Source organism: Leucoraja erinacea, chromosome 22 (genome assembly GCF_028641065.1).
Source record: "Leucoraja erinacea ecotype New England chromosome 22, Leri_hhj_1, whole genome shotgun sequence".
Taxonomy (NCBI): Eukaryota; Metazoa; Chordata; class Chondrichthyes; order Rajiformes; family Rajidae; genus Leucoraja; species Leucoraja erinaceus.
The window spans coordinates 6842106-6855269 of NC_073398.1; the positions used below are offsets into that span (position 1 = coordinate 6842106).

The 13164-nt window shown below is 43.4% G+C and overlaps 1 protein-coding gene across 1 annotated transcript in view; it reads left to right on the plus strand.

Moving 5' to 3' along the window:
* LOC129707672 (ATP-binding cassette sub-family C member 9-like) overlaps positions 1-13164 on the plus strand; it is a 154307-nt gene that overhangs the window by 61695 nt on the left and 79448 nt on the right. Inside the window, exons 15-18 of the mRNA XM_055652854.1 lie at positions 3984-4094; positions 6814-6886; positions 9237-9342; positions 12628-12666. Coding sequence (XP_055508829.1) covers positions 3984-4094; positions 6814-6886; positions 9237-9342; positions 12628-12666 — 329 coding nt within the window. The remainder of the gene's footprint in view (positions 1-3983; positions 4095-6813; positions 6887-9236; positions 9343-12627; positions 12667-13164) is intronic.

Here is a 13164-nt window from a genome sequence, read left to right on the forward strand (position 1 = left end):
TGTGACTTATCAAAAATCTGGCACCCTGTTTGACAGTCATCCTTTGGTTGATGTTGCTGTATTTCAGTGTGCGGGGACAATCTTAGAAATAATACATCACGGAAACAGGCCCTTTGGCCCAACTTGCCCATGACGACCAAGCCGCCCCATCTACACTCGTCAAAACTGCCTGCCTTTGGCCCATATCCTTCTAAGCCTTTCCTGTCCATGTACCCATCCAAATGTCTTTTAAATGTTGTTATAGTATCTGGCTCAACAACCTGCTCTGGCAGCTTGTTCCACAGACCCCCCATTCTCTTAAAACAATTGCCGCTCAGATTTCTTTTAAATCTATCCCCCTCACTTTAAACCTATGATTCTAGATTTCCCTACTCTGGGTAAAAGACTCTATGCATCTACCCTATCTATTCTCCTCATGATCTTATAACTCTCGTCTTCCTGCGCTCCAAGGAATTAAGTCCTAGCCTGCCCGACTTCTCCCTATAGTTCAGGCCCTCAGGTCCTGGCAACATCCTTAAAATCTTCTCTGCACCCTTTCTGATTAACAACATCTTTCACATAGCAGTTACCAAAACTGAACAGAATACTCCAAATGTGGCCTCACCAATATCTTGCGCAAGTCGACCTATGTAATATTTAATTAAATGTTTCATTTCCAACATCTGCTTCTAATGTAAAATCGAAGAGTTTGGAAATGGGTTTTTGTGGTCGGAAAGTTGATTTAAGAGCAAGGTGACAGAGCCAGGACAATGGTTATGAATGGTTAGGGCGGCATGGTGGTGCAGCAGTAGAGTTGCACTTACAGCACTTACAGCGCCAGAGACCCGGGTTCCATCCCGAATATGGTTGTTATCTGTACGGAGTTTGTACGTTCTCCCCATGACTTGCTTGGGTTTTCCCCGAGATCTTTGGTTTTCTCCCACACTCCAAAGACGTACAGGATTGTAGGTCAATTGGCTTGGTATAAAATTGTAAATTATCCCTAGTGTGTGTAGGATAGTGTTAATGTGCCGCGATCGCTGATCGGTGCGGACTCAGTGGGCCGAAGGGCCTGTTTCCGCGCTGTATCTCTAAACTAAAATAAACTAAATGAAGTAGAGTTGGCAGGACGTGACCTCTGGTATCTCCCAGTGATTGGTACAATGGCCATAGCATTTCACTCTGTTTATACCAGTGAAGAAACTGAGAGCATCACATTTCCAAGTATCGTGTTGTTTTAGGTTAGGTGGAACTGTATGTATACAGTTTGGAAAGAGAGGTAACAAACAGGCCTTGATAGATTAAGGAAGTGAGCCAACTTGAGTAGATGAACCACATAGTGGGGGAGTGTAGTCATCCAGCTTGGACCTATAAAAGGTCACACAAATGTTGTCCAAGACTGGTTCAATTACCACTGGATATAGCAAAGGATATGGGGCCATATTCCATTTATTGTGCCGGTAACAGCCCTGGCCAATCTATTCCAGCACAACACTGGCATCTACCCAAAGGCCGTAGAATGTTCTCCCACAGTCCTCCCCACAGAAAGCAGCTAAAATCCATTCCTCCCTATTACTGTCCTACAATCGGGCGGCACAGTGGTGCAGCGGTAGAGCTACTGCCTCACAGCGCAGACACCTGGGTTCGATCCTGACTATCTATGAGTGCTGTCTGTGCAGAGTTTGTACATTCTCCTTGTGACCATGGAGGTTTTTCTCCGGATGCTCCAGTTTCCTCCCACATGTTTGTAGGTCAATTGGCTTTGGTAAAAATTGTAAATTGTTCCTAGCGTGTAGGATAGTGCTAGTGTACAGGGATCGCTGGTTGGCGCGGATTCAATGGGCCGACGGGTATGTTTCCACTCTGTATCTCTAAATTAAACTAAACTAAACTAAGCCCTCTGGTCCTTGACATTTCCACATTGGGAAAAAGGTTCTGAATGTCTACCCTATCTATAATTTTTATATACTTCTTTCATGTCTCCCCTCAACCTCTGACGTTCCAGTTGAAACACTCCAAATTTGTCCAAGCTCTCCTTGTAGCTTTCTAATCCAGGCAGCATTCTGGTAAACCTCTTCCGCACCCTTTCCAAAGCCTGCAGGTTGTCCAAGTGATGGGGCGATCGAAACGGCACACAATACTCCAAATGCAGCCTCACCAACGTTCTATAAAGCTGCAACATGACCTGCGGAAACAGGTCCTTCTGCCCACCGAGTCCGCATCGACCAGCGATCCTCGCACCTCAACACTATCCTACACACATTAGGGACACTTATGCCAAGCTAAATAACCTACAAACTTGTACCCCTTTGGAGTGTGAGAGGAATCCAAAGATCTCGGAGAAAACCCACAAAATCACATGGAGAACGTACAAACTCCATACAGACAGCACCTGGTGTTGGGATCGAACTCGGGTCTCTGGCACTGTAAATGCTGGAAGGCAACAACTCTACCGCTGCGCCACCCTGCTGCCTGACCTCCTGACTTTTATACTCAACGACAGACACAAAGTGCTGGAGTAACTCAGCGGGTCAGGCGGCATCTCTGGAGAAAAAGGAATGGTGCGTTTCGCATCGGGACCCTTGATCAGACTCATTTAAAAAAAAAATGTGATTAATATTTTTATTGGAAGCAACGTACAGTAGTATAAACCGTGGCATATAACATAATACATTTTGTGTACAACTTCTTGTTTTAAATTTAACAATAGAGAAATAACAGAAGAAAGAAAAAGAGAGAAAAGTAAAGAGTAAAGAAAGTAGTGATGTGTAAACCCCTGGAGTACCAGTCCAGGAGTTAACACTTGATAGTTTGTGGAAGGATATAGATAAAGAACCCATAAAGATGTAAACAAAAAGGAAAAAAGAAAGAAAAGAAAAGAAAAGGGATATACCTACTTCATATCTTTCCACACCCATCACCCAGTTCTGAAACGGTTAATTTCCAGAGTTATGTTGCACCATATTATACTTGTAATAAATCGATGAAAGGAGACCATATCTTTAAGAATAGCTCTGATTTTCCTGCTAGGACAAATCTCATATCTTCGAGATGTAACATTTCGGACATGCTTGTGATCCACATTTTAAGCGTTGGGATGGGTGCATTTTTCCAAAATTTGAGTATGTTTTTTTGCCGTTATCAATCCATAGTTAAGGAAACAATTTTGAAATGAAGTTAGCTCAGAGCAGGGTTCCATTGTTCCGAAAATAATCAATTCTGTGTTGGCGTCCAATTTTATTTTAAATAGTTTTGTGAAGATTTCTTTCCATAATTTATGGAGTTTTATGCAGGAGATGAAGGAGTGTGCTATAGTTGCTTCTTGAGATAAACATTTATCACAGATGGGGGAAACATTTGGAAAAATGTTATTCAGTTTTGTTTTCGAGTAATATAGTCTATGTAAAATTTTAAATTTGATTAGGATATGTCTTACATGAATCGAGCATTTATGTCCATAAAGCAGATATTTATCCCATCTGTCTTTAGAAATGTTTATAGTTAGTTCTTGTTCCCACTCTCTTATTGCATCTGACGATGGTATCTCTATATTTAGAATGATATTATACAAGTATGATATTAAGTTATTTAATTCAGCCTTTCTGTTCATGTGATCAGGCTCATTTTATACTCAAAATTTATACTTGTGGGGCGACAGATGGTGCAATGGGCTAAGTGTTCGGCTGGCGACCGGAAGGTAGCCGGTTCGAATCCCGCTTGGAGTGCATACTGTCGTTGTGTCCTTGGGGCAAGACACTTCACCCACCTTTGCCTGTGTGTAAATGTAATGTAATTATGTGAAGCACTTTGGGGTCAATGCAAGTTGACTACAAATGTGCTATATAAATAAGATTATTATTATTATTATTATTAAAATCTCTTGACTGATGATTAGGATAAAGTTAGAGACCCACCCAGTGATGGCACACAGTTGGCATTGAAGGTGAACTCAATCAGCTATGAGTAGGTTTGATAGTGATGCTTGTGTTTTGTCCATCATACAGCACACCAAGGCCTTCCATAGAAGACACGCCCTGAAGGGGCAGCTGGAAGGATATGAACAGCCATTGCGGAGATACATACGGCCCAGGGAGACTGAAGATGTGGTGGTCAAGGTGACTAATTTGTCATTATTTGCAACAGTAGACAAGCAATCCTCACGTGACTGATCCCTGACTTTGCGTGTATTTAGATTTAGTTTAGAGATACAGCGCAGAATCAGGCCCATCGGCCCACTGAGTCCACGCCGCCCAGCGGCCCCTGCACACAAACACTATCCTACGCACACTAGGACTCATGTACAATTTTACCAAAGGCAATTAACCTACAAATGTGTATGTCATTGGAGTGTGGGAGGAAACTGGATCTCCCGGAGAAAACCCTTGCAGGTGACAGGGAGACGTACAAACTCTGTACAGACAGCACCCATAGTCAGGATCGAACCTAGGTCTCTGGCTCTGTAAGGTAGCAACTCTACTGCTGCTGCACCATGCCGCCCTTAATGCCTCCTGTGTAGTCAGAATTAAAGGGCAAGGCCAGCCCTCACTGTCAAGTCATGTTTAATATCCTTGCACAGGTACGGTGAACTACAGGCACAATGTAAATACATGCTTGCTGCATCGTAGACTCAAACAACACATAAAACGCACACCTCCAGATACAGGGACAGTTTCTTCCCAGTTGTTATCAGGCAACTGAATCATCCTACCACAACTAGAGAGCAGTGCTGAACTACTATCTACCTCACTGGTGACCCTCGGACTATCCTTGATTGGACTTTACTGGCTTTACCTTGCACTAAACGTTATTCCCTTATCATATCTACCTGTATGCGCTGTAAATGACTTAATTGTAATCATGTATTGTCTTTACGCTGACTGGTTAGCACGCAACAAAAGCTTTTCACTGTACCTCAGTACACGTGACTATAAACTAAACTGAAAACTTACATTTTACAAGATGGTGAACAAGAAAGAGACTGTGCAAAAATAAGACAGTAGTGGAAAAACACAATTAGGAAATAGGTCCATGGTAGTGCAAGAGGTGGGCTGTAGTGTTTTGTTACTAAGGTTGACATTTGGAAGTATAAAGGGCTTTCTCACCGTTAGAGCAGAAGTCACCGTATGGCATAGATAGGGTGGACAGTCAGAACCTTTTTTTCCCCAGGGTGAAGTTTCAAAGACTAGAGGACACAGCTTTAAGGTGAGAGGGGCAAAGTTTAAAGGAGTTGTGCGGGCCCATTTTTTTTTACATAGGTGCGGGTCCCTGGAACACTCTGCCAGGGTTGGTGGTGAAGGAAGATACAACAGGGGCATTTAAGAGGGCTTTTGGATAGGCACATTGGTGTGCAGGGGAATGGAGGGACTTGAATCACGTGCAGGCAGAGGAGATTAACTTGGCATCATGTTTGGCACTGACATTGTGGGCTGAAGGGCCTGTGCTGTGTTCTACGTTAGACTGTAAGAACATTCATATTCTGTATTTAATCACTGCAATAAAGTTTCAATTCAAACAGAGGAACGGAGACCAAAAGGGAGCATGTTCACAAATGTTTGACAATGTAGGACAAATCAAATAAGAACATAACAGGACCCTTGATTCAACTCATAGAGGAACGGGATACAATCCATATTTTTTATGATTGTAATCATGAATGTTTGGGCTTGCTGAGAGCATTTAGTTGAGAGATACAGCATGGAACCAGGCACTTCTACCCACCCAGTCCGCACCGACCATCGATCACCCATTCACACTAGTTCTATGTTATCCCACTTTATCACCCACTCCTTATATACTAGGGGCATTTACAGAGGCCAATTTACCTACACACCCACCCATTTTAAGGATGTGGGAGGAGACGCATGCAGTCACAGGGGAAACATGCAAACTCCACGCCAACAGCACTCGAGGTCAGGATCGAATCAATGGTGAAAGAGCGAGGGAGTATGAATAAATGGACTATCATCCCAATTTTAAATCTGTGTGTTTAAAATGAGCACGAAGAACCTTCTATGAAAGTTGCTGTTTCTACTGTACATTAAATACCGCGTAACTCTAAATATGATCCTACAACATACATATTTTCTACTGAGAAGAGTCTCAAAGGAGAAAACCTGAATGGATAGCACAGTACTGTGGCGCAGCGGTAGAGTTGCTGCCTTACAGCACCAGAGACCCAGGTTCGATCCTGTCTACCGGTGCTGGTCTGTACGGCGTTTGTACGTTCTCCCTGTGACCACGTGGGTTTTCTCCAAGATCTTCGGTTTCCTCCCACACTCCAAAGAAGTATAGATTTGTAGGTTAATTGGCTTGGTTATAAATGTAAAATTGTCCCTAGTGCATGTAAGGTGATGTTAATGTGTGGGGATCATTGGTCGGTGCGGACTCGGTGGGCCAAAGGGTCTGTTTCCCCGTTATATCTCTAAACTAAACTAAAAGGCGTGTCCCACTATACGAGTTTACCCAAGAGCTCTCCCGAGTTTAAAAAAAAATCAAGCTCGTAGTAAGCACGTAGAATGCACGTAGCAGGTACGTCGGAGCTAGGGACGTCTCTTAGTGGCTCGTAACGCTAACGGCTGGTACTTGGGAAACGCAATAAGCTCGTGAGGTTTTTTCAACAGTGTGAAAAATGTCCACGAGAGCCCTGAGTACCTACGAACGGCTATTATCGTAATTCTCCGAGTTCGAATCAGAGGAAACTCGGGGGAACTCTTGAATTACCTTGTACAGTGGGACAGGACCTTAAGGATGCAAAACAAAGTTTATCACTCTACCTCAGATCACATGACAATAATAATGCTAAACCTAAACCTAATATTTTTTTTTAAATCACAGGTCACCAATGGTTCATTTTCTTGGGGCAGTAGTGTGGTGAATCTTTCAAATGTCAGCATTAGAATTCCAACAGGTAAGATGCATTAATACCCGTCGAGTGGACCTTTGGTAAATGTTCCAACTTCTAACAATTGAATGGATTTATTGGAAGATACAAATGTTTTATACACGCTGTTTTCTGTTGATTGAAACCTATTAAAAATACTGTAAGTTCTAGGTTAATTTTAGGGTAATTGGCTTCAGTAAACTTGTTAAATGTTCTTAATTGTTCTTAATGTGCAGGATAGTGCTTGAGTATGGCAAGATCGCTGGTCAGCGCGGACTCAATGGGCCGAAGGGCTTGGTTCCACCCTGTATCTCTAAAGACTAAAAGTCTAAAATAAAGTCTAAACTTGGAGCTGAATTAGATAAAATTTGGCGATCACCCTCCAAATAATCCATGCCAACGACCAAATATAGATGGTGAACTAACTCTTTACAGCCCTGCCATTGCGATGACTCCAGCAATCAGCCAGCGCTCCCTACAATGAGGAACTGCAGGTTTTGGTTTAGTCACAAAGACACAAAGCGTTGGAGTAACTCAGCGGGTCAGGCATCGCCTCTGGAGAACATGGATAGGTGACGGTTCGGTTCGGTCCCGGTCCTGATCCGAAACGTCATCTATCCATGCTCTCCGGAGATACTGTATGACCCACTGAGTTGCTCCAGCACTTTGTGTTTTTTTTATAAATCAGCATATACAATTCCTTGTTTCCATTTAAGAGTTATAGAGTTGTACAGCATGAAAACAGGCTCTTCAGCCCACCTTGTCCATGCTGACCAAGTAGGCATATTAGGCTAGTCCCATATGTCTGCATTCGACCCTTATCCCTCTAAACCTTCTTATGCATACAACAATCCAAATGTCTTTTAAGAGTCATAATTGTATGCTTCTTAGAGCAGCTCATTTCAGATACAGACTACCCTCTAAGTGAAAAAGTTGCTAATCCACATTCACTTTGAATTGTGGATCAGCTCGGTCAGGTGAAACAATCTATTTCTCCTTGTCAACTGTGAGGTTCCAGCCAAAGATTAGATTAGATTAGATTAGATTAGATTCGTTTATTGTCATTCAGACCATTCGGTCTGAACGAAATTCTGTTTCCCTGCAGTCATACATATAATTTTAAAAAAATGACAAAACACATAGTCAACACAAATTTAACATCCACCACAGTGAGTTCACCAAACACCTCCTCACTGTGGTGGAAGGCAAAAACTTAAAGTCTCTGGCTCTTCCCTCTATGTTCTCCCTGAAACGGCTCGAGTGGCCGCTGCCTCGCCAAGCTCAGAGGCCGAGCAGGTCTCCGCCGCTTGCCGCCGCCGCCGCCGCCACACAGCTCCAGGGCCGAATCTCCGCTGGCCGGCGCCGCCATCAGCTCTCCGGTGCTGCTGCTGAACCACATCTAGCCGGGTCAGGTCTCCTTCCGCCGCCGCCAGCCCCGCCACTAGGCCTCGGCGCAGACGGAGACGGGGGACACGACCGAAGAAAAAGTCGCATCCCCCGAAGGAAGAGGCCAAAGATCCTATAGCTCTGCTATAAGATCTTTGGTTCCAGCCTCAGTAACAATACAAAAGCTATTATTTTTGAGTATATGTGATCTGCATCTCATATCATCCAAAATTATTATTTTAAACAATTTGCAAGGACCTCTAGTTAAGAGTTTAGTTAAGAGAGGGCGTCTCTATGTGCCAAAGACCCTGGTTCGATTCTGACTATCGGTGCTGTCTGTATGGAGTTTGCATGTTGGCCCCGTGACCGCGTGAGTCTTCTCCAGGAGCTCCGATTTCCTCCTACACTACTAAGACGTACAGGTTTGTTTGTAGGTTAATTGGCTTCCGTACAAAATTGTAGAATTATGCCTGGTGTGTGTCGGGTGGTGTCAAGGGCCTGTCCCACTGTACGAGGTAATTCAACTCGAGTTCTCCCGAGTTTTCTCCTGATTCGAACTCGGAGAATGCCCGTAGCGGGTCCATAGGAGCTCGTGGATGTCTCATAGCGGCTCGTACGAGTAAAAAGTAACAATTTTTTTCATCACAAGTATTTTTTTTTACTCGTGGACATTTTTCACAGTGTTGAGAAAACTTCACGAGTTTACCGGATTTCCCGAGTACCTACCGTTACTCGTACGAGCCACTACAAGACATCCTCGAACTCCTACGGACCCACGTCAGACATTCTCCGAGTTCGAATCAGGGGAAAACTCGGGAGAACTCTTGAATTACCTCGTAAGGGACAGACCCTTTATTGTGCGGGAATCGCTGGTCGGTGCGGACTCGGTGGGCCTAAGGGTCTGTTTCAGCACTGTATCTCTAAACTAAACTAAGTTTACCTCATAATGAGCTGAACAAAATATTGATGGGGTTTTGATGTATTTTTGCAGGCCGACTGACAATGATAGTCGGGCAGGTGGGATGTGGGAAATCTTCCCTTCTCCTCGCCACCCTTGGAGAGATGCTGAAACTTTCTGGCCACGTGTACTGGAGCAAGTAAGTACAACAGTAATCTTCAGCAACTTGGGAGAAAAATGTATTGTTAAACCTTTAGGCTGTGGGCCGAGCATCAAAAATGTGTCTAGAAATCAACTTTTGTGACCCATGTCTCGAAACTACATGATATTTTGCACAGATTTAGATAAAATATAATTGAGGAGGATGTCATAACTCGTCAGCGCCAAAGGTTGCACATTAACTTTAAACTAATTAGAAAATTAGATTAAAAAAGTAAGCGCCATCTAGTGCCCAATGCCCATATTACACCATGGGGAACCTATTTTCACGTTGCCATATATTTAAACCATATATTATTATACCATATATATATATGACGTGAATATGTCTAATCATATATAATTATGTATATTTATATTTTATTTAATATAATTATGTGTATTTTGAATGAGACTGCCCCAGAGGTCCGGCTCCTGAACCAGCCTAAATAATGGGTGAGGGCAGTTCTTCTGGGTTGCCCCGTTTACTGGACCCCACTGACTGCCAGTGTGCAGAGTGGGGGGGCACGGCCATAGTGAGCCTGGGGCAGTGCCAGGCTGGGGGAAGGCTAAGGCATCTTCCACTGACAAGAAAATGCCTAACCTTAACCCTAACCATGATTCTCCCCCTTTCTAGAGCTGGCTCGCTCGCTGCAACACTGGCCTACCGACAGCCCGACTGACCCTGACCCTGCTGCACCTGCATGCCTACCTTCAATGACTGGTGTACCATGACACCCAGGTCTCGCTGCATCTCCCCTTTTCCTGGTCGGCCACCATTTAGATAATAGTCTGCTTTCCTGTTTTTGCCACCAAAATGGATAACCTCACATTTATCCACATTATACTGCATCTGCCAAACATTTGCCCACTCACCCAGCCTATCCAAGTCACCTTGCAGTCTCCTAGCATCCTCCTCACAGCTAACACTGCCCCCCAGCTTAGTGTCATCCGCAAACTTGGAGATATTGCCTTCAATTCCCTCATCCAGATCATTAGTATATATTGTAAATAGCTGGGGTCCCAGCACTGAGCCTTGCGGTACCCCACTAGTCACTGCCTGCCATTGTGAAAAGGTCCCGTTTACTCCTACTCTTTGCTTCCTGTTTGCCAGCCAGTTCTTTATCCACATCAATACTGAACCCCCAATGCCGTGTACTTTAAGTTTGTATACTAATCTCTTATGTGGGACCTTGTCGAAAGCCTTCTGGAAGTCCATATACACCACATCCACTGGTTCTCCCCTAGCCAAAAGGGGGAAATCCTTTAAAACCGAGATGAGAAGAACTTTTTTCACACAGAGAGTGGTGAATCTCTGGAACTCTCTGCCGCAGAGGGTAGTTGAGGCCAGTTCATTGGCTATATTTAAGAGGGAGTTAGATGTGGCCCTTGTGGCTAAGGGGATCAGGGGGTATGGAGAGAAGGCAGGTACGGGATACTGAATTGGATGATCAGCCATGATCATATTGAATGGCGGTGCAGGATCGAAGGGCCGAATGGCCTATTCCTGCACCTAATTTCTATGTTTCTATGAAATGAAACCTATCCTATTCATTCTTTTCTTCAAATGTTTCTTAAACGTTGTAATAGTCCCTGCCTCAACTACCTCCTCCGGCAGCTTGTTCCATTCACCCACCACCCTTCGTGTGAAAAAGTTGCCCTTCGGTTCCTAGTAAATCTCAACCACCCCCCCCCCCTCCATCTTAAACCTATGACCTCTGGATCTCAAACGTGGCACTGATTGGGGATGAGCAGCCTTGATCTCATTAAATGGCGGTGCTGGCTCGAAGGGTCGAATGGCACCTATTGTCTATTGTCAAATCTCAACCATAAATTTATCCACCTCTATAAGATCAACCCTCAGCATAATGCATTCCAAGAAATAAAGTCCTAGCCTGCCCTACCTCTCCCTATAGTTCAGTGCCTTTGAAATGTTCTTTTTCAACATTGAATTACATCCAATAAAGCTCCCTGTGGCTTTTTACAATGTAACAGCTACCATATTAAGTAAAATATTAGTTATTTTGGTAAGTGAGTAGTAGTCTTCAGTATTGTTGAATGATCATACAAGATTAACAATGACAGCAAGGGGTAAAAATAATGGACACATGGATTCATTGTGTTGTCACAGCCATGAAGTCAGTTAACACTTTAAAATGTACCACCAGACTCCAGAACAGCTTCTTCTCCCCTCTATTATGGTCCTTCCATAAAATAGGGGTGTAGGCCTGATCTTCCAACCTACCTCACTCAGCACTCTGAACTTGTTTCTCTGTCACTGTAACGCTACAATGCTGTACAACTATATTCTGCTCTCTGCTATTTTGTTCCCTTTGCTCTACCCTGTTGTAATTGTGTATGCCCCGATATAACTGGAGAGCAAAATCTTTTCACTGTTCCTCAGTACGTGATAATAATAAGTCAAGTCAAGTCAAGTCAAGTTTATTTGTCACATACACAAATAAAGCAATAGTTTAGAATTTTGGTTGACGTATATTTTGCAGATTATTGTTATTTACGGTTTAATTGACTGCACTAGCTGAGTGCAAGTTCTACAGATGAATGAACACTGTCCTCATATTATGAGAATAACAAGGACAGCACAGTGGCGCAGTGGATAGAGCTGCTGCCTCACAGCACCAAAGACCCCGGTTTCAATCCTAACCTTGGATGCTGTCTGTGTAAAATTTGCACATACTTCCTGTGACCGTGTGGGTGCTCACTCATGTGTGGTCAGCGTGGATTCTGTGGGTCGAAGGGCCTGTTTCCATGATGTATCTTTCAAACAACCAATCAAATCGAGTGGAACAGACATTGACAGTCTAATAAAAGTTGAAAACTGGCTTTCCTTTGGACCTGAGCAATAATGGATAATTTGAAGGAAGCAATGTATTCTTGCAGACATGCGGAATCAATCAAAATAATATAAGATATCGTAAAACTCGCAACTTATTTGCAAATTTCTTCCCAGCTGTTATCAGGCAACTGAACCATCCTTTCAACAACTAGAGAGCGATCCTGAGCTACTATCTACCTTATTGGAGACCCTCAGACTAGCTTTAATTGGACTTTACTGGACTTTATCTTGCACTAAACGCTATTCCCCATATCTGTATCTGTACACTGTGGGCGGCTTGATTCCAATCACATATAGACTTTACGCTGACTGGTTAGGACGCAACAAAAGCTTTTCATTGTAACCTCGGTACCAGTAAGAATAAACTAAACTAAACTAAATTATAATCCTCAGTAATCCTGATGTTTTTGTTTTTGGTACAAACTTTAGGGAAGCAGAAAACGAGATGAACCAAGAAACGTCATGGAGGTATTTAGAACTACTTTTTTGTGTTTTTTTTTGTATCTGAATCATCTCCTGTTAATATCAAAATGTTTGCTGATGCATTGTTTAAGAGCATGGAGCTTTTTACTTTACTGCAGAGCAGTATTTCTATATTTGGAATTCCATTTTCCTTTCCAAGTTTATTTTCTCCACATTTATGGAGCGACAGTTCTCGAACTGCCTGCCCCATTCTGACCCCTTCATATCTTAACCTTATCTCCATTCACACTCCAATTAATTGGAAAGAATTGCAAGATGAGCATGGAAACGGGCCCACCGAGCCCACGCCGACCATCTATCACCAGTTCACACTCGTTCCATGTTATTCCACTTTCTCATCCACTCCTTACACACTAGCGGCAATTTACAGAGGGCCAATTAGCCTACAAACCCGCACATCTTTAGGAGGTCGGAGGAAACCCACGTGGTCACAGGGAGAACGTGCAAACTCCACTCTGGAGTTAATTGGCCTCTGGTAAATTC